Genomic DNA, 27,996 nt, shown 5'->3' on the forward strand with positions numbered 1-27,996 from the left:
TCTCTCATCAATGTTTCTCTCTATCTCTCTCCCTTCCTCTCTGTAAAAAATCAATAAAATATATTTTTTTAAAAAGAAAAAAAAGAAAAAGCAAACCCGTGACCTCCTGGTTCATAGATTGATGCTCAACCACTGAGCCACACTGGCCAGTTCTTTTTTCTTCTGGTAAATGGCTCTATAATGTTCATGTAGAAATTCACGTCACCACCGCCGAAACCGGTTTGGCTCAGTGGTAGAGCGTCGGTCTGCAGACTGAAGGGTCCCAGGTTCGATTCCGGTCCAGGGCATGTACCTTGCCTGCTGCGGGCACATCCCCAGTGGGGGTGTGCAGGAGGCAGCTGGTCAATGTTTCTCTCTCATCGATGTTTCTAGCTCTCTATCCCTCTCCCTTCCTCTCTGTACAAAATCAATAAAATATATATTTTTTAAAAAATCAATAAAACATATTAAAAAAAGAAAAAGCAAACCCGTGACCTCCTGGTTCATAGGTTGATGCTCAACCACCGAGCCACACCGGCCAGGCTACAGTAAGTTCTTTTTTCTTTTGGCAAACGGCCCTATAACATTCACGTAGAAATTCATGTCACCACCGCCACAATCGGGATTCGGCAGATCCTCCCGCCTCCCCCCACAGACCCCCTCCTATTCAGTGCCACACTCTGCCTGCCTGCTGGTCCCTTCTCTGGAGCTTTGCCAGCCCCCCCGAAGTCTCCTGGAAGCCCAGCCCTTCCTCCTAGCCAGCATTCCCAGGATCGCACACAGGATCGAAACGTCTTAACCTTTATTGCTGATGAGTAGAAACGGAGTGGTGACAACGGCGGTGAGAAGGGGGCGGCGAGGCACTGGCTTGGGGGCGCCCTTCCCTGCCTGGGACAAGACTTCACAGCGCCAGCTCCACCGGGCCAGCTCGGCCGGCCCTGGCAACACAGGCGTGACCTTGGCCACGGCTCGGCAAGTGTCAAGGTCATTGTACGGGCGGCTGGGAAAGCGGCTGCGTGGCTCCTGTCACAGGACGATCTTGAAGGAGCTGGACGAGAGAATGGGGTTTGATTTGGTGCTGGAAGAGGAGGGTGAGGACACTAAACCCAAATGCACCCACCTCCCCCCCGCCCCCCAGACCCTTTGGAATGGGCTGTGTCTCCCGTCTGTCTGTCCCCTTTGGGAGAAGAGCTACCCTGAGAGATTCAGAGGAGGCGGGGGGAGGGGGAGGGGGAGACTTTTCCCAGTACCCCCTTTTCCCCCTATAAGAACATCCTAGCCAAAACCGGTTTGGCTCAGTGGATAGAGCGTCGGCCTGCGGACTGAAAGGTCCCAGGTTCGATTCCGGTCAAAGGCATGTACCTTGGTTGCGGGCACATCCCCGGTAGGGGGTGTGCAGGAGGCAGCTGGTCAATGTTTCTCTCTCACCGATGTGTCTAGCTCTCTGTCCTTTCTCTCTTTTCCTCTTTGTAAAAAAAAAAAAAAATCAGCTGGGACCGGTTTAGCTCAGTGGATAGAGCGCCGGCCTGCGGACTGAAAGGTCCCAGGTTCGATTCCGGTCAAGGGCATGTACCTTGGTTGCGGGCACATCCCCAGTAGGGGGTGTGCAAGAGGCAGCTGGTTGATGTTTCTCTCTCATCGAGGTTTCTAACTCTCTGTCCTTCTCAATTCCTCTCTATGTAAAATCAATAAAATATATTTAAAAAAAAAAAATCAAAAAAATATATTAAAATAAAAAAGAACATCCTAGACCCAGATGCCACAGGCGGGACAGCCCTACCTGGCAAAGTCCGGTGAGCGGGAAATAACATGTTGGAACTCGGAGAGGTTGATGGTCCCGTCCCGGTCGATGTCGGACTCTTCCAGGATCTGGGCAAAGGGTGGGTGTCAGGCCCCGGCCCTCCCCAGGCTCCTGGCCCGGCTCGCCCCCCTCCCCCGCCCCCACACCCCACCCCGCTGGGCCCAGCCGCTCACATTGTCAATAAGCTGCTTCATCTCGGAATCATTGAGCCTGGTGTCCTCACCCTCTCCCGTGAGGCAGTTCACCAGCTGGCTTAGGTCTTCTCTGTTCAAGGTGCCATCGTCATCGAAGTCTAGAGCAGACACGGGGGGGTCCCCGCCGGGATGACCCCGGAAAGACCCCGGGGAAGGCCCTGCAGAGGCTCCCATGGGCTCCCATCCCACCCCGGGTCCTCACCGAAGATGCGGAAGGCGTAGTGGGACTTGATGTCTGGTGTGGCCGTGTCGCTGAACACGCTGAGGAGGTCCAGGAAATCCTCAAAGCTCAGGCTGTCTCGGGCCGGGGAGGTCGAGAAGACCCTGCAGATGCGGTCCCGGAAGGGGTTGGCCTAGGGAGAGAGCCTCCGTCAGCGCCCTGGGACGCAGCCTGGGGCGCACTCTAACCCCACAGGGACCGGAGGGGACGGGGCCCAGAACCCTCACCATGGGTGCAGGCTCCAGGGAGAGGGAGGGGAATGACCGGTGCATTTTCTTTTATTTCTTTTTTTTAATATATATGTTTTATTGATTTATTACAGAGAGGAAGAGAGAGGGAGAGAGAGAGAGAAACATCGATGAGAGAGAATCATCGATCAGCTGCCTCCTGCACAGCCCCCCCCTGGGGATGTGCCCACAACCAAGGTACATGCCCTTGGCCGGAATCGAACCTGGGACCCTTCAGTCCGCAGGCCGACGCTCTATCCACTGAGCCAAACCGGTTTCGGCCAAAGAGAACATTTAATTAAACATGTTATGCTCTACTCTGTTAGGATCAGTGGATAGAGCATCGGCTTGGGGACCAAAGGGTCCCGGGTTCGATTCTGGTCAAGGGCACCAACCTTGGTTGCAGGCTTCTCCCCTGGCCCGGGCCCCTGGTTGAGGCGCAATGCAGGAGGCAACCAATGGATGTGTTTCTCTCACATCGATGTTTCTCTCTCTCCCTCCCCGTCCCTTCCACTCTCCCTAAAATTCATTGGAAAAATATCCTCAGGTGAGGATTAACAAAAAGATAAATAGCCCTAGCTGGTTTGGCTCAGTGGATAGAAAGCATCAGCCTGTGGAGTTATGGATTCCAGGTTCAATTCCAGTCAAGGGCCCATGCCCAGGTTGTGGGCTCGATCCTCAGGAGGGGGCATGCAGGAGGCAGCTGATCAGTGATTCTCATCATTGATGTTTCTATCTCTCTCTCTCCCTCTCTGAAATCAATAAAATATATAAACATTCATTCATTTGTTCATTAAAATAAACACCTGCTATAGGCCACGCCTTTTGCATTCTCACAGCCCTCAGGAGAGGCCATCAGCCCCTGGAAGAGGGTTTCGCAAACTTGAAGGCGACTCAACTCCTCCTAAAGGACCAAAACGTCCTTTGACGCGCCAAGAATGTGTTTCTAGAATCCCCGATTTGAAAATCACCATTCCAGATCATTCCACCAGGAAAGACCAGAATGGGACAGTGACTGCCTGACTGGGGTGGGGGAAGGGAGGGAGGAGTGGAGGTACAGCGGGCTGGCACCTTGAGCTCTGGAAGGCTGAAGATCTGCTCCAGGGACACTCTGGCCTGCAGCGACTCCTCCATGCTCCTGAGCTCCTGGGGCAGCAGCTCACAGAACCGCCTGTGGGCTCTGGCACAAGCAGGAGAACCTGTTGGCCCGCCTTCCCGGGTGCATTACCCGTCACACACCAGGTGAGGCGCCCAAGCTATGCCAAGCTATGCTAAGCTATGCCCAGAGAATTTCTGCGTTATCAGGCTTGATAAGCCAGCGGGAGCCATGCCACAAGACAGCATACAGGCTGGGAGTTCGTCCTTGCAATGGGTAATTTTCTGAAGACCTACTGTGTGCCGGGGCCTCGAGCGCACAGTAGGTCCACGAGGGGTGGAGAGGTTGGGGTGTACCGGGAGCCAGAAGTTGGCTCGGATGAACTGGGAGAAATTAAGCAAAACTCCACAGGGATCTCTCCTGCCCCTCAAGGCCTCCCTCTCTTTTAAGCGGTTTAACCTTGACCTGAACTTTCTCCTCCCCAGCACCACCTCCTCGCCATGGGGATTACTTTAGCCAAGAGGAAGAAGCCCTGGCCACTTAAAGCTGGCAGGTGGCCGAAACTGGTGTGGCTCAGTGGATAGAGCGTCGGCCTGCGGACTGAAAGGTCCCAGGTTCGATTCCGGTTAAGGGCATGTACCCAGTGGGGGGTGTGCAGGAGGCAGCTGATCGATGATTCTCTCTCATCGATGTTTCTAACTCTCTATCCTTCTCTCTTCCTCTCTGTAAAAAATCAATAAAATATATATTAAAAAAAAAAAAAAAAAAAAAAAGCTGGCAGGTGGCTGGAAAGGGAGTTCCAGCCCCAATTCAAATCCTTTCTGGGGATGTCATAGTCTTGGGCAATTTGCCGGACTCCTCCAGACCTGTGTCACTGTCCCCTGTGTCTTTAAAGTAGGTAATACAGGCTGATTTAGCACCGTGCTTGGCCCAGGGTAGGTGTATTATTTAGGTAAGGTTGGGAGAAGGAACCAAGCTCCCCAAGGACCCCGGGCTGGAGGTTCTGTTATGCAGAAGTCAGGGGAGCGCAAAGGTCAAAGGGCGCCCAGCTTTGGCTGCAGACAGCACAGCTGGGCCCTCGGAATGGGCGGGGCGCAGGCTCCAGGGCTGGGGCGCCACAGACTCCGAGTAGCCACCGACCTCCAGGAGGCCTCAGTTTCCCCATCGGTAAGACAGAGTCCCCCTCTAATTCCCCCACCCCCCCACCCCGAAGCCGTCTCTAGGGGATCCCGATGACAGCGAGGTTCAGATCAGCACTTACAGGAGGATCTCCTGCTTGGTCAGGAACGTCAGGTCCTGGAAGGCAAAGCAGGCAGGACCGAGGTCAGCGGGCCGCCCAGGAGGCCGAGCCCCTTCCCCCTCCCCCCCCAAAGCCGCCCGCTCCGGGACCCGATCCCCGAGCGCAGGCCCCGCGCTCCGCGCGCCGCACCCCGCGCACCTGGTACTCGGCCAGCAGCTCCTTGGACAGGCGACTGCCCGAGCCCCCCATCGCTGCCGAGCCTCGCGCAGCAACAGTTCCGCCAACTCCTCTCGGGACACCCGGCAACTTTCTCACTTCCGCCCTCGGGCCGCGCGTCCCCGCCCCGTCCCCGTGGCAACCGCCCCTGAGGGAGGGGGGCCCCGCCCCCATCCCCGAGGCCCGCCTCCTCCTCGCAGCTCCCAGAAGTTCCCCGCCAATCCCCGCTCTGGGCGGTCCCTGGCGAGATGGAGGCGTGGCCAGTGTGGCCAGGGGCGTGGTTAAACCACAGACCCCGCCTCCGGGGCGGAGGGGGCGGGCCGCGAGCGCGCGTGCGTGCGTGCGTGCGCGCGCAGGTGGGTGCGCATGCGCGGAGGGCGCCGCGTCCTCGCCGCGCTGAGGCTGCAGAAGCTGGTGGTCTCTCGCGCGGAGCGTCCTTCTTTCCTGCAGGGAGCGGCGGCGGCGGCCTCGGGTGAGGTCTGGTGAAGGGCAGCAGGGAAGTCTGGGGCCAGAGGGGTCTGGAAAATTCTCTGAGTGGCCATGGGCCGCCGCTGCTCCTGTGCCTGAGGGCGGCGTTTGCATCCCGACGTCACCACCCGGCCCCCCCCCTCCGCCTCGCGTGTGGCAGCCCCCGCGTCGCCTCCTCAGACAAACCCGCACCCTTCCTGCCTGGGAGGCTGTTTCCGCACACCCAGCGGGGGCCAAACGCTGTGCGGAGTTGCTTCGAGTTTTGTAACGAAGCCCTGCGAGGTAGGTGCCCCAGTGTCAGTGCATGAATGAATGAATGAAACGGCGCTATTCCAAAGGGCGAGGACTCCAAGCTGCCGAGAGGAGTGGAAGTGAGATTCTTTCTTTCTTTCTCTTTCATTCTTTCTTCCCCTCATTTTTTTTATTAAGGTATTATATGTGTACATACCTTACCAATCCCCCCCACCCCTCCCATACATGCCCTTCCTTCCCATAGTTTTTCGTCCATTGGTTATGCTTATATGCATGTACACAAGTCCTTCGGTTGATCTCTTCTGAGATTATTTCTTTCGTTTTCCGTTTTGCTGACGTATAATGGACAGGTGCGCTTGTAGGGATTAATTCTTGATATTTCCAATGTAATCTTGCTGATCTGTAAAGTCTAAAAGTGAGCGTGTCATTTAAAAAAAACAAAAACAGCCAAGACCCGTTTGGCTCAGTGGATAGAGCGTCGGCCTGCGGGACTGAAGGGTCCCGGGTTCGATTCCGGTCAAGGGCATGTATTATACTTTGGTTGCGGGCATATCCCCAGTAGGGGGTGTGCAAGAGGCAGCTGATCGATGACTCTCTCTCATCGATGTTTCTCTCTATCTCTCTCCCTTCCTCTCTGTACAAAATCAATAAAATATATTTTAAAAAAATAAAAATAAATAAAAAACCAAAAAAACCCTCGGGTCCCTGTAATCTGACTTCAGCTTCTCTCTGCCATCTCCTCAGGGCCTCTGTGGTTTAGCCCTCGTGGGCATTCGGTAGTTCCTCTTCCGGCTTACCTTCACGGAAGCCTTTCCTGAGTCCCTGGACTAGATTAGGAGTTTGTCCTACACTTGCCGAGTTCCCAGTGCTTCTGCACGGCATGTATCTTGCTTGCAATTTATATTTGCTCGGGTGATGGCTCTTTTCCCCCCACTAGGCTGTAAGCCGGGTGAGCTATGAGTGGCATGCACTCCAGGATATGTGGCATTGGCTGAGTAAATGTTTACTGAGTGACTAGTTTGACCAGCACTCAGTGTGATTACCCTAGCTCCGCAGTCTGCAAACTGCGGCTCGCGAGCCACCTGCGGCTCTTTGGCCCCTGGAGTGTGGCTCTTCCACAAAATGCCACGGCCTGGGCGAGTCTATGTTGAACAAGTGGCGTTAGAAGAAGTTTAACAAAATGTGGCTCTCCAAAGAAATGTCAATCGTTGTCCTGTTGATATTTGGCTCTGTGGACTCATGAGTTTGCCGACCACTGCCCTAGCTGGTATGGCTCAGTGGATAGAGCATGGGCCTGCAGACTGAAGGGTCCCAAGTTTGATTCTGGTCAAGGCCACAGGCCTGGGTTCCAGTGGGGTGCATGCAGGAGGCAGCCAATCAGTGCCCTGACTGGGAATCGAACCTTGATCCCCCTGGTTCATAGGTTGATGCTCAACCACTGAGCTATTTTTAATTCAGCAAAAAAGGTATGCTAATCTAAAGGATCTTGAGTCATTCCTGTATTTCAAAGTATTTTATCAAAGGTACGTATATATTACTTTTGTAACCAGAAGAACAAGTAAAGGTTATCTGTAAATAAAAATAAAATCTCTGGAAATGGCCCTAACCGGTGTGGCTCAGTGGATAGAGAGTTGGCCTGCAGACTCAAGGGTCCCAGGTTCTATTCCGGTCAAGGGCATGTACCTTGGTTGCAGGCACATCCCCAGTTGGAGGTGTGCAGGAGGCAGCTGATGGATGTTTCTCTCTCATTGATGTTTCTGGCTCTCTATCCCTCTCTCTTCCTCTCTTTAAAAAAAAAATCAATTAAGCCAAAGCCGGTTTGGCTCAGTGGTAGAGCGTCGGTCTGCAGACTGAAAGGCCCCGGGTTCGATTCCGGTCAAGGGCATGTACCTTGGTTGCGGGCACATCCCCGGTAGGGGGTCTGCAGGAGGCAGCTGGCCGATGTTTCTCTCTCATCGACGTTTCTAGCTCTCTATCCCTCTCCCTTCCTCTCTGTTAAAAATAAAAAAAATACATTTAAAAAATCAATTAAAAATATATGTATTTTTAAAAATCTCTGGAAATGGGGTAGCATCATGTGTTTTTCCCACTCTGATGCCTGTTTCAGGTCGGCCCATGGCTGTTTCAACGGCTTCCAATGAAACTGCCTATTTGCTGCCTCCAAACTGGGAGGCCTGGGAAGAGCGAGGTGTCCCTGACTTTGTGTATGGACAGAAGGAGCTCACGCGAGAAGGGGTTCAGTGGCCGGGGACCCCGGACACACGGCCTCCTCCTCCGTCTCGTTTCGACTCTGCGCTCTGCTCCGCCTGGAGACAGCGGATGGATCTGGGCCTGTTCCGCTACCGCCTGGGGGAGCTGCAGACCCGCACGCTCCCCGGCCCCGTGGGCTTCGTGGCTCAGCTGAACGTGGAACGAGGGGTGCAGAGGAGGCGCCCCCAGAACATCAGGAGCGTCAGGCAGGCGTTTGACCCCCAAGAGTTCAACTTCAACAAAATCCGGCCTGGAGAAGTCCTCTTCCGGTTGCGCCGCCGGGACCCCGATCCCCCGGGGGGTCCCCAGGATGAGGATGTGCTCGTGATGATCAACGTGAGCCCCCTGGAGCGGGGCCACGTGCTGCTGGTGCCTGAGCCCGCCCGGGGGCTCCCGCAGCGCCTGCTGCCCTGCGCGCTCCGGGCCGGGCTGGAGGCCCTGCTGCTGAGCTCGCACCCGGGCTTCCGCGTCGGGTTCAACAGCCTGGGCGGCTTGGCCTCCGTCAACCACCTCCACCTGCACGGCTATTACCTGGCCCACAGGCTGCCCGTCGAGGGGGCCCCCAGCGAGGCCCTGGACCCTGGGGGCCGTGTGCACCTGCTCCGGGCTGTCCCAGCCCCCGGCTTCCTTTTTTATACCCGCGGGCCGGGGCCGGGTTTGGAAGCGCTCATCGGCAGGGTGTGTCGAGCCACGGACTATCTGACGGACCACGAGATCGCCCATAACGTGTTTGTGACCCGGGGTGCGCCCCCTGGGGAGGCATCCTTCTCCCCGACCCTCACGGGGGTCCGGGTGATCCTCTGGCCCCGCAAGCCCAGCTTCGGGGTAAAGGAAGGGGAGGCGTTCAACGTGGCCCTCTGCGAGCTGGCCGGGCACCTGCCTGTGAAAACGGCCCAGGACTTCAGCGGCCTGACCGAGGCGGCCGCCCTGGCCCTCATCCAGGACTGTCTGCTGCCCCCAGCGCAGGCGGCGGAGGTACGGGCGGCACTGGTGGCCTTGGTAGCTCGGGAGGAGCAGTGACGGAGGCTCCCTCCGCTGTCGTAGCCTCAGAGGAGGGATCAAGAACTGATAACAGCCGAAACCCGTGTGGCTCAGTGGATAGAGCATTGGCTTGGGGACTGAAAGGTCCCGGGTTCGATTCTGGTCAAGGGCATGTACCTTGGTTGTGGGCACATCCCCAGTGGGAGGTGTGCAAGAGGCAACTGATCGATGACTCTCTCTCATCGATGTTTCTAACTCTCTATCTCTCTCCCTTCCTATATTTTTTTAAAAAACAAAACTGTTCAATACAGGTAAAGATTTAAAAAAAAAAAGAAAAAGAACTGATAACAGTGGTCTCTTTCACGAGGAGATACGTTGGAATAAATGGAATGAGTGAGCCCTCATGGATGTATCTGCTTCTTTTTTAAAAAAATATATATTTTATTGATTTTTTACAGAGAGGATGGGAGAGGGACAGAGAGTCAGAAACATTGATGAGAGAGAAACATCAACCAGCTGCCTCCTGCACACCCCCCACTAGGGATGTGCCCTCAACCAAGGTACATGCCCTTGACCGGAATCAAACCTGGGACCTTTCAGTCCGCAGGCCGACGCTCTATCCACTGAGCCAAACCGGTTCTGGCTGTATCTGCTTCTTCCTTTCTTCTTGGGCAAGCCCCAGGGATGCCCAGCCGGTATATAACTATCTAGAATATATAACTCCTTCCGAACCGGTGTGGCTCAGTAGATAGAGCGTCGTCCTGCAGACTGTAGGGTCCTGGGATCGATTCCGGTCAGGGGCATGTGCCTTGGTTGTGGGCACATCCCCACTAGGGGGTGTGCAGAGGAGGCTGATGAATGTTTTTCTCTCATCAATGTTTCTAACTGGTGGTGGTCCCCATGAGGTCTGAAAGGTTGGCGACCACTGCTTTAACTGTATTGTATGGATGGATGGATGGATGGATGAATAGAATCCAATTAAGAGGTTGGTGAATGGTGGAAATTCAGGCAAGAAATGATGGCCCAGGTCCTAGACCAGTGCCTGGAATACTAGATATTTGTCAAAAGAAAAAAGAAAAAAAAATGAGCCTGACTGGTATGGCTCAGTGGATAGAGCGTTGGCCTGCGGACTGAAGGGTCCCAGGTTCGATTCCAGTCAAGGGCATGTACCTTGGTTTCAGGCACATCCCCAGTGGGGACTGTGCAGGAGGCAGCTTCTCTTTCATTGATGTTTCTAACTCTCTATCCTTCTCCCTTCCTCTCTGTTAAAAAAATAATAATAATAATAATATTTATATATTTATATATATAAATGTAACAAAGGCAAGCAGAGTTGGCCAAATTCTGCCCTTAGCCTGGTGGTACTGTACAAGAAAGGGTGGGAGTGGGGTAGAGCCTACTGGCATTGAAGCCAAAGGACTACAAGTCCCATGATGCAGTCTGTCAGCTGCCACAGGAAGAGGGCCTCAGGCTAGGTGGCCCTTCCACTGCCAGCCAGCCCCCCTCCCTTTCCCCAGAGCAAAGAACGCTGCAGCCGAGTGGGTGTGGCTCCCCGGAGGCCCCGCCCCCAGAACGCTGCTCCAATGGGGGTCACTCGTGTCCATGGCAACAGTGGGCGGTGGCAGCCTGCTTGCGGAAGGAGCCACCACCCCCCGGATCGTGCAGCTAAGAGTGGACCCCCGTGGGGAACGGGCGCCCCCTTGTGATCAGTGGGGACGGCACGTCCTGTGGAAGGAAGCCAGGAGGCGGTCGGTCCCTGAGGCCCAGCCATGCCCAGGGAAGGAAGGGTGGACATGAGCGACCAGCTGAGCCCAGTCCCAGGCCGCTAGGAGCGGACTCCTCAGTAGTCCCTCCACGCTCCTCGCGACTCCCGGTGGGCAGAGTCCACAGGGGCCTCCTCCTCTGCTGTCAGAACCTGAGAGGTCTTACTTAGCTAGCGGGTGCCTGGCCCGTGTGTACACATGGAGAAACTGAGGCTGGCCTGGCGGACCCTTGGGCGTATGCTCTATTTTATTTTTATTTTTTTAATATATTTTATTGATTTTTTTTACAGAGAGAAAGAGAGAGGGATAGAGAGCTAGAAACATCAATGAGAGAGAGACATCGACCAGTTGCCTCCTGCACACCCCCTACTGGGGATGTGCCCCCAACCAAGGTACACGCCCTTGACCGGAATCGAACCTGGGACCCTTCAGTCCACAGGCCGAGGCTCTATCCGCTGAGCCAAACCGATTTCGGCGATATGCTCTTATTTTAAAAGCAAAGCGCCCCCCCCCCCTCCCAAACCCTCCTCCAGCCATCCCTCTTCTCATTCAAACACAAAACAAAACAAAAGAAGTGATGGCACAGGTGCTTGCCAGCTCCCTTCAGATCCCGCTGCACTTCAGGATGTTGTGTGGAGTGACCTTGGATGACTGGGGTTTGCCAGCGAACCCAGCATTGTCAGGGGCACCCCAAAACCCCCCCATTGCCCGTCCCTGAGGAGCAGCCACAACCCCTTAGCACCACCAGGAAGGTCCTCAGAGATGGACTCCTGCAGGCCTTCCCCGGCGTGGAGGGGAGTCTGAGTCTATTTCCACCCCACCCCTGTCCCCCCCAGAATCTAAAGGATGGAGCGAAGCCCCTCCAAGACCAGTGAGTCGGAGGAAGACTCTGGCGAAGACGAAGAGTCGGAGGAGGAGGAGGAGGAGGAGGAGGAGAGTGATAAGGGGGACGTTACCACCCCTCCGGACCCCACGCAGCAGGCACGCTCCAGGGCTGACAGGGAGCTCGCCTTATCCATTGTGGCCACGAAAATCCCCAAAACGGCCCGAGCCCCAGGTGCCTTAGAGGACGGACAGGGTAGGAGGAGAAAGAGAAGGCGGAGACGCAGGTAATAGTTCCCCGAATCCCCTCACTTGCCCGTCTCTGCAGCGCCCTCCCATTTCCCCCCCATCCCGCCCCAGCTTCCCTTTTGCAGTTGGGCCGGGACCCCAGGTCTTCCCTTTTGCCTGGGAAAAATGACAGGGAATACCGGAGCTTTCTTACCCTTTGGGTACAACAAAAACAAGATTAATAATCATGAGGGTAGCCGAAACCGGTGTGGCTCAGTGGATAGAGCGTCGGCCTGCAGACTGAAAGGTCCCAGGTTCGATTCCGGTCAAGGGCATGAGGTACCTTGGTTGCGGGCACATCCCCAGTAGGGGGTGTGCAAGAGGCAGCTGATCGATGACTCTCTCTCATCGATGTTTCTAACTATCTCCCTTTCTCTCTGTACAAAATCAATAAAATATATTTAAAAAAAAAAAAGAATCATGAAGGTAGCCGAAGCCGGTTTGACTCAGTGGTAGAGCATCAGTCTGTGGACTGAAGGGTCCCAGGTTCGATTCCGATCAAGGGCATGTACCTTGGTTGCGGGCACATCCCCAGTAAGGGGTGTGCAAGAGACAGCTGATCGGTGATTCATTAATGTTTCTAACTCTCTATTCTTCTCTCTTCCTCTCTGTAAAAAATCAATCTATTAAAAAAAAAGAAAAAAAAAAAAGAATCATGATGGTGGCTCAGCGTAGAATTTCAGCATGTGTATGTCACCTGGGTCCTCAAGGGCCTTCCGGAGGAAACCAACTGCATTGTGGACTTGTTTTGTTTTTTTTAAAATATATTTTATTTATTTTTTACAGAGAGGAAGGGAGAGAGAGAGAGAGCTAGAAACATCGATGAGAGAGAAACATCAACCAGCTGCCTCCTGCACACCCCCTACCGGGGATGTGCCCGCAACCAAGCTACATGCCCTTGACCGGAATCGAACCTGAGACCTTTCAGTCCGCAGAACGACGCTCTATCCACTGAGCCACACCGGTTTGGGCTGCATTGTGGACTTGTTGGGTGTCTCTTATCCGAGCACCCGACAGCCAGGGGTCCGCCCTGCTCTCCCGCCGTGCCTGATTGCTGCTCTTCCTCCCCGCAGAGCCCTGGCCATCAACCTGACCAACTGCAGATATGAGAGCGGTAAGCGCCCGGCTCTGCTGTCACTGTCGCTCTGGGGATGGTCCCCCGTCCCCCCAATCAGCCTCTCAGCCCCTAATGGTGTGAGTCTGGCTGGAGCCTGTACTGAGCGCCCTGGCCCAGCCACTCCCAGCTGAGACACATCACCGTTCAGCTAATTTCCGGTAGGGTGGGCTTCTCCTCAATAGCTAACATGAAGAAAAGAAAAGAAAAAAAAAAAAGGCCGAAACCGGTGTGGCTCAATGGATAGAGCGTCGGCCTGCGGACTGAAAGGTCCCGGGTTCGATTCAGGTCAGGGGCATGTACCTTGGTTGCGGGCACATCCCCGGTAGGGGGTGTGCAAGAGGCAGCTGGTCGATGATTCTCTCTCATCGACGTTTCTAGCTCTCTATCTCTCTCCCTTCCTCTCTGCAAAAAAATCAATAAAATATATATTTTTTAAAAATGACTGGAAGTCACCATTGCCCCCACCTTTTTCAGTTTGTTTTGTTTTTTAAATATAGTTTTGTTGATTTCAGAGCGGAAGGGAGAGGGGGAGAGAGAGAGAGGGAGAGAGAGAAAAAAAAGCATCAATGATGGGAGGGAATCACTGATGGGCTGCCTCCTGCACGCCCCCTGCTGGGGATCGAGCGTGTAACCTGGGCATGTGCCCTTGACCGGAATCAAACCCAGGACCCTTCAGTCTGCAGGTTGACGCTCTACCCACTGAGCCTAATCGACTAGGGCCAATTTTCAGGGGGGGGGGGGGGGGGGTTTGTGTGTTTTTTTTTAATCAGAGATGAGATGCAACTAAAACCATTTTTTCAAGGAAACTCTTGAGGTGGCTTCAGCAATTTACTTATTTATTTTTAGAAATATATTTTATTGATTTTTTTTACAGAGAGGAAGGGAGAGGGATAGAGAGCTAGAAACATCGGTGAGAGAGAAACATCGACCAGCTGCCTCCTGCACACTCCCCACCGGGGATGTGCCCGCAACCAAGGTACATGCCCTTGATGGGAATTGAACCTGGAACCCTTCAGTCCGCAGACCGATGCTCTATCCACTGAGCCACACCGGTTTCGGCGGCTTCAGCAATTTTTTAAAAATCCTCCCCTAAGTCAGCCATCTCTTTCTTCCCTCTTACCCCCCTGTCATCTGTGCAGGGGGCCCTCCCTAGAGTGTGAGGTGCCAGTGTGATCCCCGCCAAGGGCTAGCTTTGCTGGCTATAACCCGTCCTGATTGAGAGTAACAGGCACAGAGAGAGAGAGAGAGAGAGAGCCAGACTCTCTCGTTTTCTCTGTCAGCGTCTGGAAGGGCCCCCGACAGCTTCGCGAACTTGGAGTTGGGCCAAAACCGGTGTGGCTCAGTGGATAGAGCGTCGGTCTGCGGACTGAAAGGTCCCGGGTTCGATTCCGGTCAAGGGCACGTACCTTGGTTTGCGGGCACATCCCCAGGAGGGGGTGTGCAAGAGGCAGCTGGTCGATGTTTCTCTCTCATCGACGTTTCTAGCTCTCTATCTCTCTCCCTTCCTCTCTGGAAAAAAAATCAATAAAATATATATTTTTTTAAAAAACAAAAAACTTGGAGTTGGCCCCTGGCAACTCGCGTGCAGAGCTGAGGTGACTCCCTCCCTCCCTCCCTCCCTCTCGGGCCCGCCCGGGCCTCACTGGCCCTCTTCCTCCCCCCGCAGTGCGTCGCGCGGCCCAGATGTGTGGCCTGCGGGAGGCTGGGGAGGACGAGGAGTGGAACGTGTACTGGACTGACTGCTCCGTGTCCCTGGAACGCGTGATGGACATGAAGCGGTTTCAGGTATGACCCTAAAGGGGCTGCTGGCTCCTCACCCCTCACCCCTGCCCTGTGGGCCCGGGCCCCCGCGGCTGTCCCTCGGTGGCCACCCCCCTGCCGAGGGCAGGAGAGGCCATGGCCAGGGGCTTCCACCCCAATGGAAATACTCTCCTCTCGGGTCTCCGGACCTTCTGTTATCGGAGGAAGTGTCCGCTGGGCACGTCCTGTCTCCATATCGGCTGGTTGGCCGAAGCCGGTGTGGCTCAGTGGATAGAGCGTCGGCCTGCGGACTGAAAGGTCCCAGGTTCGATTCCGGTCAAGGGCATGGACCTTGGTTTCGGGCAAATCCCCGGTAGGGGGTGTGCAGGAGGCAGCTGATCGGCGATTCTCTCTCATCGATGTTTCTAGCTCTCTCTTCCTCTCTGTAAAAAATCAATAAAATATATATATATTTTTTTTTTAAAAAAAAGAAAGAAAGACCAGGGTCCTCAAGAAGAATATTAACGCTTCATCGTATTTTTGTGTTCCCCTAATTGGGTCTTTGTGGTAGTTAGCAATAAAATAACTGAAAAGGGTATGCATGCATATTTTTATTTTTTTAAAAATATATATTTTATTTTTACAGAGAGGAAGAGAGAGGGATAGAGAGTTAGAAACATCGATGAGAGAGAATCATCCACCAGCTGCCTCTTGCACACCCCCTACTGCGGATGTGCCCACAACCAAGGTACATGCCCTTGACCGGAATCGAACCTGGGACCTTTCCAGTCCTTCTCCTGGATGCCCAGGCCCCAGGAACAGCCGCTTTCCACTGGGGAGGGGGAGTTTAATTAATTGTCTAATTAGTTTTTTAAAAAATATATTTTATTGATTTTGTACAGAGAGGAAGGGAGAGAGATAGAGAGTTAGAAACATCGATGAGAGAGAGTCATCGATCAGCTGCCTCTTGCACACCCCTCACTGGGGATGTGCCCGCAGCCAAGGCACATGCCCTTGACCGGAATCGAACCCGGGACCTTTCAGTCCCCAAGCCAATGCTCTATCCATTGAGCCAAACCGGTTTCGGCCTAATTGTCTAATTAGTTTAACGAATTGCCTCATGTTTCAGAAAATCAACCACTTCCCGGGGATGACCGAAATCTGCCGCAAAGACCTGCTGGCCCGGAACCTGAAGCGCATGCAGAAGATCTACCCGCGGGAGTACAACATCTTCCCGCGCACCTGGTGCCTCCCTGCCGAGTGAGCGCGGCCTTGACCTTGACCTTGACCTTGACCGTCTCGGGACGGAGGCTGAGTGGTCTGGGGCGGAGGGCTCCAGGAAGAGCACGGAGCGGAGGGCAGGAGGGGTCCAGGGGACCCCGGGACCCTCTGACCCGCCCGCCCCGTCTGGTGTGCACGCAGCTACGGGGACTTCCACGCCTGCGGGCGTCAGCGGAAGACCCGGACCTTCATCTGCAAGCCCGACAGCGGCTGTCAGGGCCGCGGCATCTTCATCACTCGGAACCCCCGGGAGATCAAGATCGGGGAGCATATGATCTGCCAGCAGTACATCTCCAAGGTGAGGGGCGCCCCGGGACCACCGGGCCCCTCCGCCGGCATCGGGGTTCCGCTGGCATCGGGGTACCGCCAGCATTGGGGTACCACCGGCATCGGGGTACCCCGTCTCTCCCAAAGCCAGGGAGGAAGCCGGTTTCCAGCTCCTGCCCTTCCTACTCCCCTCCCCTCTCCCCCCTTATCTTTTTTTTTTTTTTTTTTTTTAAGGAAGTAAATTTTTTTTTTATTAAATTATTATCTGTGTACATATTTTAACATTGCCCCCCCCTCCCATACATACCCTCCCTCCCCAGAGTTTTGTGTCCATTGGTTGTGCTTATATGCATGTATACAAGTCCTTCGGTTGATCTCTTATCTCCCCCAGATCTCCCTACCCTCCCCGCTGTAATTTGACAGTCTGCTTGTTGCTTTACTGTCCTTATATCTGACTTTTGGTTTGTCAGTTTATAATGTTCTTTATTATCCATAAATGAGTGAGGCCATGTGGTGTTTCTCTTTCATTGACTGGCTTATTTCACTCAGCATGATGCTCTCTAGTTCTATCCAGGTCGCTGCAAATAATGAGAATTCCTTCTTCTTTATGGCAGCATAGTATTCTATTGTGTAGATGTGCCATAGTTTTTTGATCCAATCATCTGCTGACGGGCACCTAGGCTGTTTCCAGATTCTAGCTATTGTAGATTGTGCTGCTATGAACATAGGGGTGCATATATCCTTTCCGATTGGTGTTTCTAGTTTCTTGGGATATATTCCTAGGAGTGGGATTACTGGGTCAAATGGGAGTTTCATTTTCAGTTTTTTGAGGAAGCTCCACACTGTTCTCCACAGTGGTTGCACCCACACAGTTCTTTTGAATCCCTTGGAGCCTGTTCTTGGTCGTTAGTTTTAATATTTTATTGATTTTTTACAGAGAGGAAGGGAGAAGGATAGCTAGAAACATCAGTGAGAGAGAAACACCCATCAGCTGCCTCCTGCACACCCCCTACTGGGGATGTGCCTGCAGCTTTGACCCAGAATCGAACCTGGGACCCTTCAGTCTCTAGGCCGATGCTCTATCCACTGAGCCACGCCGGTCCCGGCCCCCTCCCCCCTCACCTTGGAGGCCATGTGGAGGGAGCCTGGCTCAGAGCTAGCCTGCCTGGGTTTGAACCTGAGGTCTTCCTACTTCTTAAGACATCTGGGTTCGGGCAGCTGTCTTACCCTGCCCGTGCCTCAGTTTCCTCACTTGTCACTGGGCCTAACGACATAACTGTGTCACGTGGTCACTGTGGAAGCTAAATGTGTCTGAAGCGCGCATGACCTCCCGTGACACGGAGCGAGCGCTTCACAGCGCTGCTGTCCTTTCTCCCCTGCGGGCCCGCGCCCCCGCAGCCCTTCCTCATCGACGGGTTCAAGTTCGACATGCGCATCTACGTCCTGCTCACGTCCTGCGACCCCCTGCGCATCTTCATGTACGAGGAGGGCCTGGCCCGCTTCGCCACCATGCCCTACATGGAGCCCAACCACAGCAACCTGGTAAGATGGCGCCCTTGCCGCTCCCGCTGCCATGGGCTGCGGTCTCCATGGAGACGCCGCTGCGGTCTCCATGGAGACGCCGCTGCGGTCTCCATGGAGACGCCAATGGGTCCTCACCCGTGAGGAGGAAGAAGCTACCGTGTTTCCCCGAAAATAAGACATCCCCTGAAAATAAGACCTAGCGCAACTTTGGGAGAAAAATTTGATATAACACACTTTTTTTTTTTTTAATATATTTTATTGATATTTTACAGAGAGGAAGGGAGAGAGAGAGCTAGAAACGTTGATGAGAGAGAAACATCGACCAGCCGCCTCTTGCACACCCCCTACTGGGGTGTGCCCGCAACCAATGTACATGACCTTGACCAGAATCGAACCTGGGACCTCCCAGTCCGCAGACCGACGCTCTATCCACTGAGCCAAACCGGCCTCGGCTGTCTTTTTTATTTATTTATTTATTTTTAAATATATTTTATTGATTTTGTACAGAGAGGAAGGGAGAGAGATAGAGAGTTAGAAACATCAAGGAGAGAGAGTCATCGATCAGCTGCCTCTTGCACACCCCCGACCGAGGATGTGCCCGCAACCAATGTACATGCCCTTGACCGGAATCGAACCCGGGACCTTTCAGTCCCCAAGCCGACGCTCTATCCACTGAGCCACACCGGTTTCGGCTGATATAAGACACTGTCTTATTTTCGGGGAAACGGGAGTGAGTGGCCTCAGCATCCCTTCTTCCCCAGCGGCTGCCAAAACAGTCCTCGGGGAAGTGGGACAGGAGATGGGGAGTCCCCGGGGGGGGGGGGGGGAGGAGGGAGAGGGGAGGAGGGGCTGGAAGGGGATGGGGTGCTCAGAGCAGTGAAGGGTGGCGAGGAGAGACGCAGGGCGAGACCGCAAGCCGCTCTCCCCAACCCCAGGATGACGTCTGCATGCACCTGACCAACTACGCCATCAACAAGCACAACGAGAACTTTGTCCAGGACGATGCCGTGGGCAGTAAGAGGTACGCCCCGCTCCCTTTTCTCCCTCTGCCCCTTAGCCTCAGTCTCAGCGGCCCAGGAGGGAAACTGAGGCAGGCCGGCTGGCTCCCCGGGAGGCCGGCTGACTGCTCAGGAACTGTACAGACCCTTGTCCTGTGCCCGTCCACCAAGTGGGGCCCCCCCCCCAACCCACCCGGGTAACAAACCTGGCTCCAAGCTGGTAATGGCCCTTTATTTTTTATTCTTTTTAAAAATATATATTTTATTGATTATTTTTACAGAGAGGAAGAGAGAGGGATAGAGAATTAGAAACATCGATGAGAGAGAATCATGGATCAGCTGCCTCTTGCACACCCCCCACCGGGGATATGCCCGCAACCAAGGTACATGCCCTTGACTGGAATCGAACCTGGGACCTTTCATTTTTATTTTTTTTAAAATATATTTTATTGATTTTGTACAGAGAGGAAGGGAGAGGGATAGAGAGAAACATCGATGAGAGAGAATCATGGATCAGCTGCCTCTTGCACACCTCCTACTGGGGATGTGCCTGCAACCAAAGTACATGCCCTTGACCGGAATCGAACCTGGGACCTTTTAGTCCGCAGGCCGATGCTCTGGGCCACACCGGTTTTGGCTGGCAGCGGCCCTTTAAAACACAAGGGACTGAGGCGCGGAGTTAGGTTAGTGTTTGTGGATATCGACCTTGCCTGCAGCCCGGCCCCCGCGGGGGCCGAGACGTGGGTTCCCCCTCTGAGCCCTGGGGCCTCGCAGGAAGCTGTCGACGCTCAACGCCTGGTTGCGAGAACACAGCTACGACCCCCGAGAGATGTGGGGGGACATCGAGGACATCATCATCAAGACCATCATCTCGGCCCACTCCATCCTCCGGCACAACTACCGCACCTGCTTCCCGCAGCATCTCAATGGAGGGACCTGTGCCTGTTTTGAGATCCTTGGTTTTGACATCTTACTGGACCACAAGCTGAAGCCCTGGCTGCTGGAGGTGAGGATTCTCTCCCGGGCTTTTCCCAAAACCGAGGTCCTCCTCGGACCGGACGCCGGAGGCTGGCGTACACTCAGGTGGTGGAACAGAGAACGGGGATACAGCGGCACGGGGAGGGGGTGAGCTGGGGGGGGGGGGGGGTGAGCACCAGGGATAAGATCTCTGTGTTTTGGACCTGCTGAATCAGATCTTTTTTATTTTTATTTTATTTATTTATTTAAAAAACATTTTTTTTTTAAAATATTTTATTTATTTTTTACAGAGAGGAAGGGAGACAGATAGAGAGCTAGAAACGTCGATGAGAGAGAAACATCGACCAGCTGCCTCTTGCACACCCCCTACCGGGGATGTGCCCACAACCAACGTACATGCCCCTGACCGGAATCGAACCTGGGACCTTTCAGTCTGCAGACCGACGCTCTACCGCTGAGCCAAACCGGTTTCAGCTATTTTTTTTATTTTTAAATATATTGATTTTCCACAGAGAGGAAGGGAGAGGGATAGAGAGCTAGGAACATCAATGAGAGAGAATCATCGACCAGCTGCCCCCTGCACACCTCCGACTGGGGATGTGCCCGCAACCAAGGTGCATGCCCTTGACCCGCTGAAAACCCCCCTCCCCCCAGTTGGGCCTGCAAGAGACGGCCACCTGCTCAGGGGGTGTAGCAAGGGGGCGGATAACGGCTCCTCCTGGCAGGTGAACCACTCTCCGAGCTTCACCACGGACTCGCGTCTGGACCGAGAAGTGAAGGACGCCCTCCTCTTAGATGCCATGATCCTTGCCAACCTCCGGGGCTGTGACAAGAGGAAGGTGATGGAGGAAGAGAAGCGGCGGGTCAAAGTGCGGCTGTTCCAGTGCCACCAAGAGATACGGCGGGAGGCCAGGTACGCCGCGTGTCCGTCTCACTATTTTTAAAATACGTTTGTTTTGCCGAAACCGGTGTGGCTCAGTGGATAGAGCGTCGGTCTGCGGACTGAAAGGTCCCAGGTTCGATTCTGGACAACAGGGGCATGTACGTTGGTTGTGGGCACATCCCCGGTAGGGGGTGTTGCAAGAGGCAGCTGGTCGATGTTTCTCTCTCATTGACGTTTCTAGCTCTCTTATCTCTCTCCCTTCCTTTCTGTAAAAAAATCAATAAAATATATTTATTTAAATAAATAAATAAATAAATAAAAATAAAATACGTTTGTTTTTTATTAAAAAAATTTTTTAATTTCTTTACGGATTAAGATGTCACATATTGCCAGGACCGGTTTGGCTCAGACAATTGAGCGTCGGCCTGCAGACTGAAAGGTTCCGGGTTCGATTCCGGGCAAGGGCATGTACCTTGGTTGCCGGCACATCCCCAGTAGGGGGTGTGCAAGAGGCAGCTGATCCATGATTCTCTCTCATCGATGTTTCTAACCCTCTATCTCTCTTTTCCTCTCTGTGAAAAATCAATAAAATATATTAAAAAAAAAAAAAAAAAGATGTCACATATTTGTCCTCATCCCCCTATTCCCACCCCAAACCCCTCCCCACTCATGCCCCCACACCCCTGTTGTCCGTGACCACCGGTTAGGCCCATAGGCATGCACACAAGTCCTTTGGTTGATCTCTCCCCCTTACCCCCCACCCTCTCCTGCCTTCCCTCTGAGGTTTGATGGTCTGATCGCTGCTTCCGTCTCAGGGTCTGTTTTTTGTTCATCAGTTCATGTTGTTCACTATTTCCCCTCGATGTGTGAGATCATGTGATCCAAGAAATACACTTATAAGAACCGAAAATGAGACAGGCCATAATGGTTATGCTGGCAGGCAAATGAATCAGTCTGTAGTGAGTTCCATTCTGGGTCACTGGTTCTTTTGAGTCCCTATTTTAATGTCGAACGGTTCCTTATGTGCACATGTCAGAAAATACGTTTTTTATTGTTTTCACAAAGGAAAGGAGAGGGAGAGAGAGACACATTAATGATGACAGAGAACCACTGTCAGCTGCCTCCTGCATGCCCCACGCTGGGGATCGAACCCGCAACCCGGGCATGTGGCCCAACCTGGGATCGAACCGAGACCTCCTGGTTCATAAGTCAACGCTCAACCGCTGAGCCACGCCCGCCGGGCAAGCTGTGTCACTTATCTTCTTCGTTATCACTTTCCTGAGAATGAAAGCCTGGGGCTGATGAGCTATTAACTACAACTTTTTGCATAAATAATACATCACCTGTCACAGACAAGTATGTTCAAGTGCAAAAGATGCAGCGATTTGCCGAAACCGGTGTGGCTCAGTGGATAGAGCATCGGCCTTCGGACTGAAAGGTCCCAGGTTCGGTTCCGGTCAAGGGCATGTACCTTGGTTGCGGGCACTTCCCCAGTGGGGGGTGTGCAAGAGGCAGCTGATCGTGATCAATATTTCTGACTTATGTCCCCCTCTCTTTCTCTCTGTAAAAAAAAAATCAATAAAATATATATTTTTAAAAAAGATTAGCCTGTCTCCTGCCCTCCCTCCATCTACTCCATTTCCCCCGAGCCCATCACTGTTCCTCGGCTCATGCCTATATTCTCACAAACATTTAATGCACACATGTGTATTGATGCAAGTTGTTTTTCTCCTTTTCTTTTTAAAAAAAAAAAAATATTTTATTGATTTTTTTTACAGAGAGGAAGAGAGAGGGATAGTTAGAAACATTGATGAGAGAGAAACACCAGTCAGCTGCATCCTGCACACCTCCCACTGGGGATGCGGCCCCAACCCCTTGAGTGTGGCTCTTCTGCAAAACACCACGGCCTGGGCGAGTCTATGTTGAAGAAGTGGCATTAGAAGAAGTTTAAGTTTAAAACATGTGGCTCGGGGAGGGGAGGAAGATCTGGGGGAGATAGTAGATCAACCGAAGGACTTGTGTACATCCATATAGGTACAACCAATGGACATGGAACTCTGGGGAGGGAGGGTATGTACGGGAGGGAGGGAGGGGGGCAAAAAAAAAAAATCAATAAAATATATTAAAAATAAATAAATAAATAAATAAATAAATAAATAAAACATGTGGCTCTCCAAAGAATTGTCAATCGTCGTGCTGTTGGTATTTGGCCCGTGGACTCATGAGTTTGCCGACCCCTGTCTTAGGCGGGAGCAGACGGAGCTGTCCCAGGCAGCACTGCAGGACCAGGAGTGCTACGAGGACTCGCACCTGGGGGGGTACCGGCGGATCTACCCGGGGCCTGACACAGAGAAGTATGCCCCCTTCTTTAAGCACAGCGGCTCCCTCTTCCAGGAGACGGCCGCCTCCAAGGCCAGAGAGGAGTGCTCCAGGTACTCCTCCCTGCGTGCTCCTCCCCGTGCTGCTCCTGCAGCTGCGCTGCTCCCCGGCAGGGTGGACAGGGTGCCAGGCCCTTGAGCAAAGAGGGAGGGCGTTATAAACCCTGTCAGACTTCCTGGCTCAGCTCAGTAGGTTTCCCATCTGCCCCATACTCCTCTCCCCGTCAGTCCCGAAACGGATCATAATGTCCTCCTCTTTTCCCATCCCCCTATGACCTCCCCTCCACAATCTCTCCAGTGTCTGAAGCCGCTGTCTCTTGTCAGGCAGCAACGGGAAGAGATCCGCCTCAAGCAGAAGCAGCGGGAGGTCTTAGAGTCGAAGAAGCGAAGGGAATACAAGGAGCAGAGCCAGGGGGAGTCGGCCGGGGAGAAGAGGCAGCCCAGGCCCAGGATCCAGGGCCTCTCCACCCAGTTGGCTTACAGGAACCGGAAACGGGATCGAAAGGTGTCGGGCTCTGTGGCTCTCGCCTCTCTGCAGGAAAACGGGTTGAACTAGTAGAGACGGGCATCTGCTGTCCTCTGCTCCTCACTCGAGAAAGAGAGAGAGCGAGAGCGAGAGAGAGAGAGAGAGAGAGAGAGAGAGAGAGAAGAGTACCTAATGAGTCCACTGAATCTTTTTTTTATTTTATATTTTATTGATTTTTTACAGAGAGGAAGAGAGAGGGACATAGAGTTAGAAACATCGATGAGAGAGAATCATCGATCAGCTGCCTCCTGCACAATCCCCACTGGGGATGTGCCCACAACCAAGGTACATGCCCTTGACCGGAATCGAACCCGGGACCCTTCAGTCCGCAGGCCGACGCTCTATCCTAGGGGTGTCGAACTCAATCAGAGAAGGGGCCAAAATCTAAAATCCAGCCTAAATCGCGGGCCGAATGGTTTACTGAACAGTCATAAACTGACCATGTCATAAACTGACAGCGGAGTGCAGTGATGACAGCGCGGTGCGGGGCACATTGCAAGGCCTGGCGGGCTGGATTTGGCCCGCGGGCCTTGTGTTTGACACATGTGCTCTATCCACTGAGCCAAACCGGTTTCGGCTGAATCTGACTTTTTTAAAAAAATATATATATCTTATTGATTTTTTTTTATAGAGAGGAAGGGAGAGGGACAGAGGGCTTGAAACTTCGATGAGAAAGAAACACCGACAAGCTGCCTCCTGCACACCCCCTACTGGGGATGTGCCCGCAACCAACGTAATACATGCCCTTGACCGGAATCGAACCTGGGACCTTTCAGTCCGCAGGCCGACGCTCTATCCACTGAGCCAAACCGGTTTCGGCTGGAATCTGACTTTTGAGAGAACAGATTGTGAGAGAATGGGTAGAGCAAAGGGAACCTGGCCCTCGGGTCAGGGGAGGGATGGCGGGAGAGTGGGCAGGAGTCAGTCCTGCGGTCGACGTGTCGATTGACGTGTTGATGGTCCGGGACTCCTCACTGGGGAGGAGCCTGGATGCATCTCCCGTGTGCCTCGTAGCTGCTCCCAGGAGACCTGGACACCATGCGGCCTCAAGCCATCGTGGAGGAGGAGGAGCTGGAGCGGCTGAACGCCCTGCTGCGGAGGGAGAACCTCATCCGGAGCCTGGGCATCGTGGAGCAGATCAGCACCATCGTGCAGGCCAGCCAGCAGAGCCAGAAAAAGCTGCCCAACTACCGGGTGAGGGGCTCGCCACAGCGCCTCTCGGAGGGGGAGCAAGGGAGCACGTGCTGGTGGCTGCTGCGGCCCAGGAGGCTAATGGGACGGTAATCTGGCAGGAGAGCTTGGGGAAGCAGTGCATGCTGGGTCTTAGGAAGGAGCCTTTGGCTCTTCTTCTTTTTTTTTTTTTTAATATATTTTATTGAGCCGGGACCGGTTTTGCTCAGTGGATAAAGCGTCGGCCTGCGGACTGAAAGGTCCCGGGTTCGATTCCGGGCAAGGGCATGTACCTTGGTTGCGGGCACATCCCCAGTAGGGGGTGTGCAGGAGGCAGCTGATCGATGATTCTCTCTCATCGATGTTTCTAACTCTATGTCCCTCTCTCTTCCTCTCTGTGAAAAATCAATAAAATATATTTAAAAATATATATATATATGTTTTATTTATTTATTTTTTTACAGAAAGGAAGGGAGAGGGATAGAGAGTTAGAAACATCGATCAGCTGCCTCCTGCAGACCCTCTCCCGGGATGCGGCCTCAACCCAGGTACATCCCCTTGACCGGAATTGAACCTGGGACCCTTGAGGCCCCAGGCCGCCGCTCTAGCCACTGAGCCACACCGGCCAGGGCAGTCTTTTTTTTTTTTTTTTTTTTTTTACATCCGCTCCCAAGCTCCCTTGTTTTTAGCATCGGTATCCAGCCAAGTGCAGCTCCCAACCTTCTCACCACCTATGTTCCCATCTGGCAATAACCCCACCCTCTGTGGCTCCCGTGTAATCCCTTCCTAGCACAGCCAGTGCCGTGGTGCTAGCGGGAGGTAAATAAAGTCTTGGGCCAACGAAACAGCTGCCACATTCACCATTCCCTGGACTAGTAGCGACACTGTGGGTCCTGTTTTTGTTGGGTCACTGCTTCTGTAGTGGCTATGGCCTGGAAGGTATTTCAGTTATTTATTTCTCTTTTTAAAATATATTTTTATCGTCGGGACCGGTTTGGCTCAGTGGATAGAGCATCGGCCTGCGGACTGAAAGGTTCCGGGTTCAATTCCGGTCAAGGGCATGTACCTTGGTTGCGGGCACATTCCCAGTAGGGGGTGTGCAAGAGGCAGCTGATCGATGATTCTCTCTCATCGATGTTTCTAACTCTCTATCCCTCTCTCTTCCTCTCTGTGAAAAATCAATAAACTATATTAAAAAAGTAAATAAATAAATAAAATATATTTTTATTGATTCAGAGAGAAAAGGAGACGGGGAGAGAGAGAGAAACATGAATGATGTGAGAGAACCACTGATCGGCTGCCTCCTGCATGCACACCCCCTACTGGGGATCGAGCCAGCAACTGGACTCAAACCCAAGATCCTTCAGTGGGTGCTGGCCGAGGCTCTATCCACTGAGCCACACCAGCTAGGGCTCAGTCACCTATTCCTCCCGCCACTCCCCCCAGCCTCGCAGGAAACGCGGTAAGAGGCTCCTTTTTTCTCTCCTCCAGCCTAGATCGCACCAGGACGGGCTGAGCAGCCAGGAGCTGCCGTCCCTGAGCCTGTTCCCGCTGGTCCTCCTGCGAGGGGCCTACAAGGAGGAGGATCCTCCTCGCTTCCTGCACGTCGTCCAGCCCGAGCTGATCCCCAGGATCCTCGGGCCACTGCCAGGCCACCCTGCCCTCCTGCCCCAGTCCGGGTGCTACCTCCAGCCCAGGACCTTCAACTGGACGAGAGACCCGGCCAACTACGGGCCCTGTTCGGTGTCGCTGAAGAAGTCTGGGAGGCGCGGCTTTCCCATGTCCAGATTCAGGCTTACTAACCGTACGTGTACAAAACTAGCCTTGGTAGCTCTTGACTTGTGAGCATTTCCACTAGCAAATACCACAGCCGGGATGCTCCCCAAATACAGATGGGACTTGCAGCACTGAGGGAGTAAGGGGGGGGGGGGGCAGTAGTCCCATGTATTTGCCTCCTCCAAGGTACTAGAATCTGGTGATAGAAATGTCAGAAATACACTGCCCCCAGCACTCACCTCACAGGGAAATGGACACATCCACATACCAGGGGCAGGACAGGGTGGTAAAGACGCTGACCAGTTTGGCTCAGTGGATAGAGGATCGGCCTGAGGACTGAAAGGTCCCCGGTTCGATTCCGGTTCAAGAGCATGTACCTTGGGTAGCGGGCACATCCCCAGTAGGGGGTGTGCAAGAGGCAGCTGATAGAATCTATCATACAAGCCCGCGGGCCAAATCCAGCCCGCCAGGCCTTGCAATGTGCCCCGCACCGCGCTGTCATCACTGCACTCCGCTGTCAGTTTATGACATTGTCAGTTTATGACTGTTCAGTAAACCATTCGGCCCGCGATTTAGGCTGGATTTTAGATTTTGGCCCCTTCTCTGATTGAGTTCGACACCCCTATGATAGATGATTCTCTCTCATCAATGTCTCTAACTCTCTATCCCTCTCTCTTCCTTTCTGTAAAAAATTAATAAAATATATGTTTTAAAAAAGAAAAGAGACGCTGGAGGGGGTTAGCATAGGATGCCATGCCTCTGGGTTGGTACTTGGGCAACAGATGGGTAAAGTTGTGAAGTAGCAACTTGGGGACCCCTCCCCCTATGTTTCCACTGCAGAAGGCCAGGCCAGCAGAAGGCTAGAAGCCATAAACAGAGCCATGGCAGGATCCGGGCCATCCTCTTTAACCCCAACGCAGGGCTATTTCCTGCAACGGGAGAGAGTGGTAAGTAACCCCTGGACTGAATGCCCCTTGCCCTCTGTGATCAATTCTGAGCACAGAGCAGCCAAGGCCCAGGACCTACCCCTCTGCTCTTCCTCGGCATCCCTGACGCAGAGCGCCACTGGACTCCTGGACATCGGCCACCACAGGTAAACGCAGGACGGAAGCCCAGCGCCCCACCTCTGCTGGAGAACCCCCCTCGGGTGTCCTAGGAGGCAAAGGACCTTGAACCGTTGCTCTTTCACCAAAGAATGCCACCGAGCTCGAGTCGGAAGAGCCTTGGCCAGGACCCCGGTCTGCATAAGGCTCCAGACGTAGGATGCCAAGAATTCTTCAATCCCCCAAGATTATTTTCGGATCAGAAAAGACTAAAAAGTGAAGGAAGAGGTGCCAGGGCCGGCCATGCACTCATCTCCGCCCTTCTAACCTGAGCCTGGATAAGTCGCGAGGAGACGGGTCTGAACCCCGGGGTACGGCCGGGGGCCCGAGCGCCCCCAAGGCAAGGGGCTGTCGTCATCAGAGGATCGCCGAGGCGGAGTCCTTCCCGCCGCCGTGGGGGGAACGGGCCGGCCTGCGCTGCCGTTGGGACGAAGGGCTGACGCTTGGCAAGCGAACCC

At 53.6% G+C, this 27,996-nt stretch overlaps 3 protein-coding genes across 14 annotated transcripts; 2 read left to right on the plus strand and 1 right to left on the minus strand.

Annotated features, from left to right (window-relative positions):
* Positions 1-764: 764 nt before the first annotated feature.
* CIB1 (calcium and integrin binding 1) lies at positions 765-5,102 on the minus strand. The gene is made up of 7 exons (XM_084869317.1): positions 4,956-5,102; positions 4,779-4,813; positions 3,493-3,601; positions 2,177-2,327; positions 1,954-2,072; positions 1,760-1,848; positions 765-1,027 (listed from the first exon to the last, which is right to left on the minus strand). The coding sequence occupies exons 1-7, from the start codon at positions 5,004-5,006 to the stop codon at positions 1,006-1,008; spliced, it is 576 nt and encodes a 191-aa protein (XP_084725443.1). The 5' UTR covers positions 5,007-5,102; the 3' UTR covers positions 765-1,005.
* A 513-nt stretch (positions 5,103-5,615) lies between these two features.
* On the plus strand, positions 5,616-9,201 carry GDPGP1 (GDP-D-glucose phosphorylase 1). Its single transcript, XM_084869247.1, has 2 exons — positions 5,616-5,723; positions 7,801-9,201. Exon 2 carries the CDS (start codon positions 7,809-7,811, stop codon positions 8,961-8,963), a length of 1,155 nt encoding a protein of 384 aa, XP_084725373.1. The 5' UTR covers positions 5,616-5,723; positions 7,801-7,808; the 3' UTR covers positions 8,964-9,201.
* Positions 5,616-27,810, plus strand: TTLL13 (tubulin tyrosine ligase like 13; the record flags this gene model as incomplete). Of its 12 annotated transcripts, XM_084869090.1 has the most annotated exons (17): positions 8,783-8,918; positions 11,524-11,796; positions 12,871-12,911; positions 14,581-14,699; positions 15,784-15,914; positions 16,077-16,233; positions 17,601-17,744; positions 18,662-18,747; positions 19,499-19,730; positions 20,428-20,615; positions 22,832-23,017; positions 23,288-23,468; positions 24,504-24,683; positions 26,151-26,463; positions 27,276-27,382; positions 27,494-27,528; positions 27,630-27,810. In XM_084869090.1, exons 2-17 carry the CDS (start codon positions 11,534-11,536, stop codon positions 27,808-27,810), a joined length of 2,544 nt encoding a protein of 847 aa, XP_084725216.1. In that variant the 5' UTR covers positions 8,783-8,918; positions 11,524-11,533. The 12 variants fall into 12 exon arrangements, 11 of the variants coding, with proteins under 11 accessions (XP_084725214.1, XP_084725216.1, XP_084725210.1 ...); XM_084869088.1 differs by lacking the exon at positions 8,783-8,918 and adding an exon at positions 5,616-5,723 and having other exon boundaries at positions 27,276-27,528; XR_014793631.1 differs by lacking the exon at positions 27,630-27,810 and having other exon boundaries at positions 26,156-26,463; positions 27,494-27,512.
* Positions 27,811-27,996: the final 186 nt, after the last annotated feature.

This window comes from Pipistrellus hanaki (genome assembly GCF_964339955.1).
Source record: "Pipistrellus hanaki genome assembly, chromosome: 21".
NCBI classification, from domain to species: Eukaryota; Metazoa; Chordata; class Mammalia; order Chiroptera; family Vespertilionidae; genus Pipistrellus; species Pipistrellus hanaki.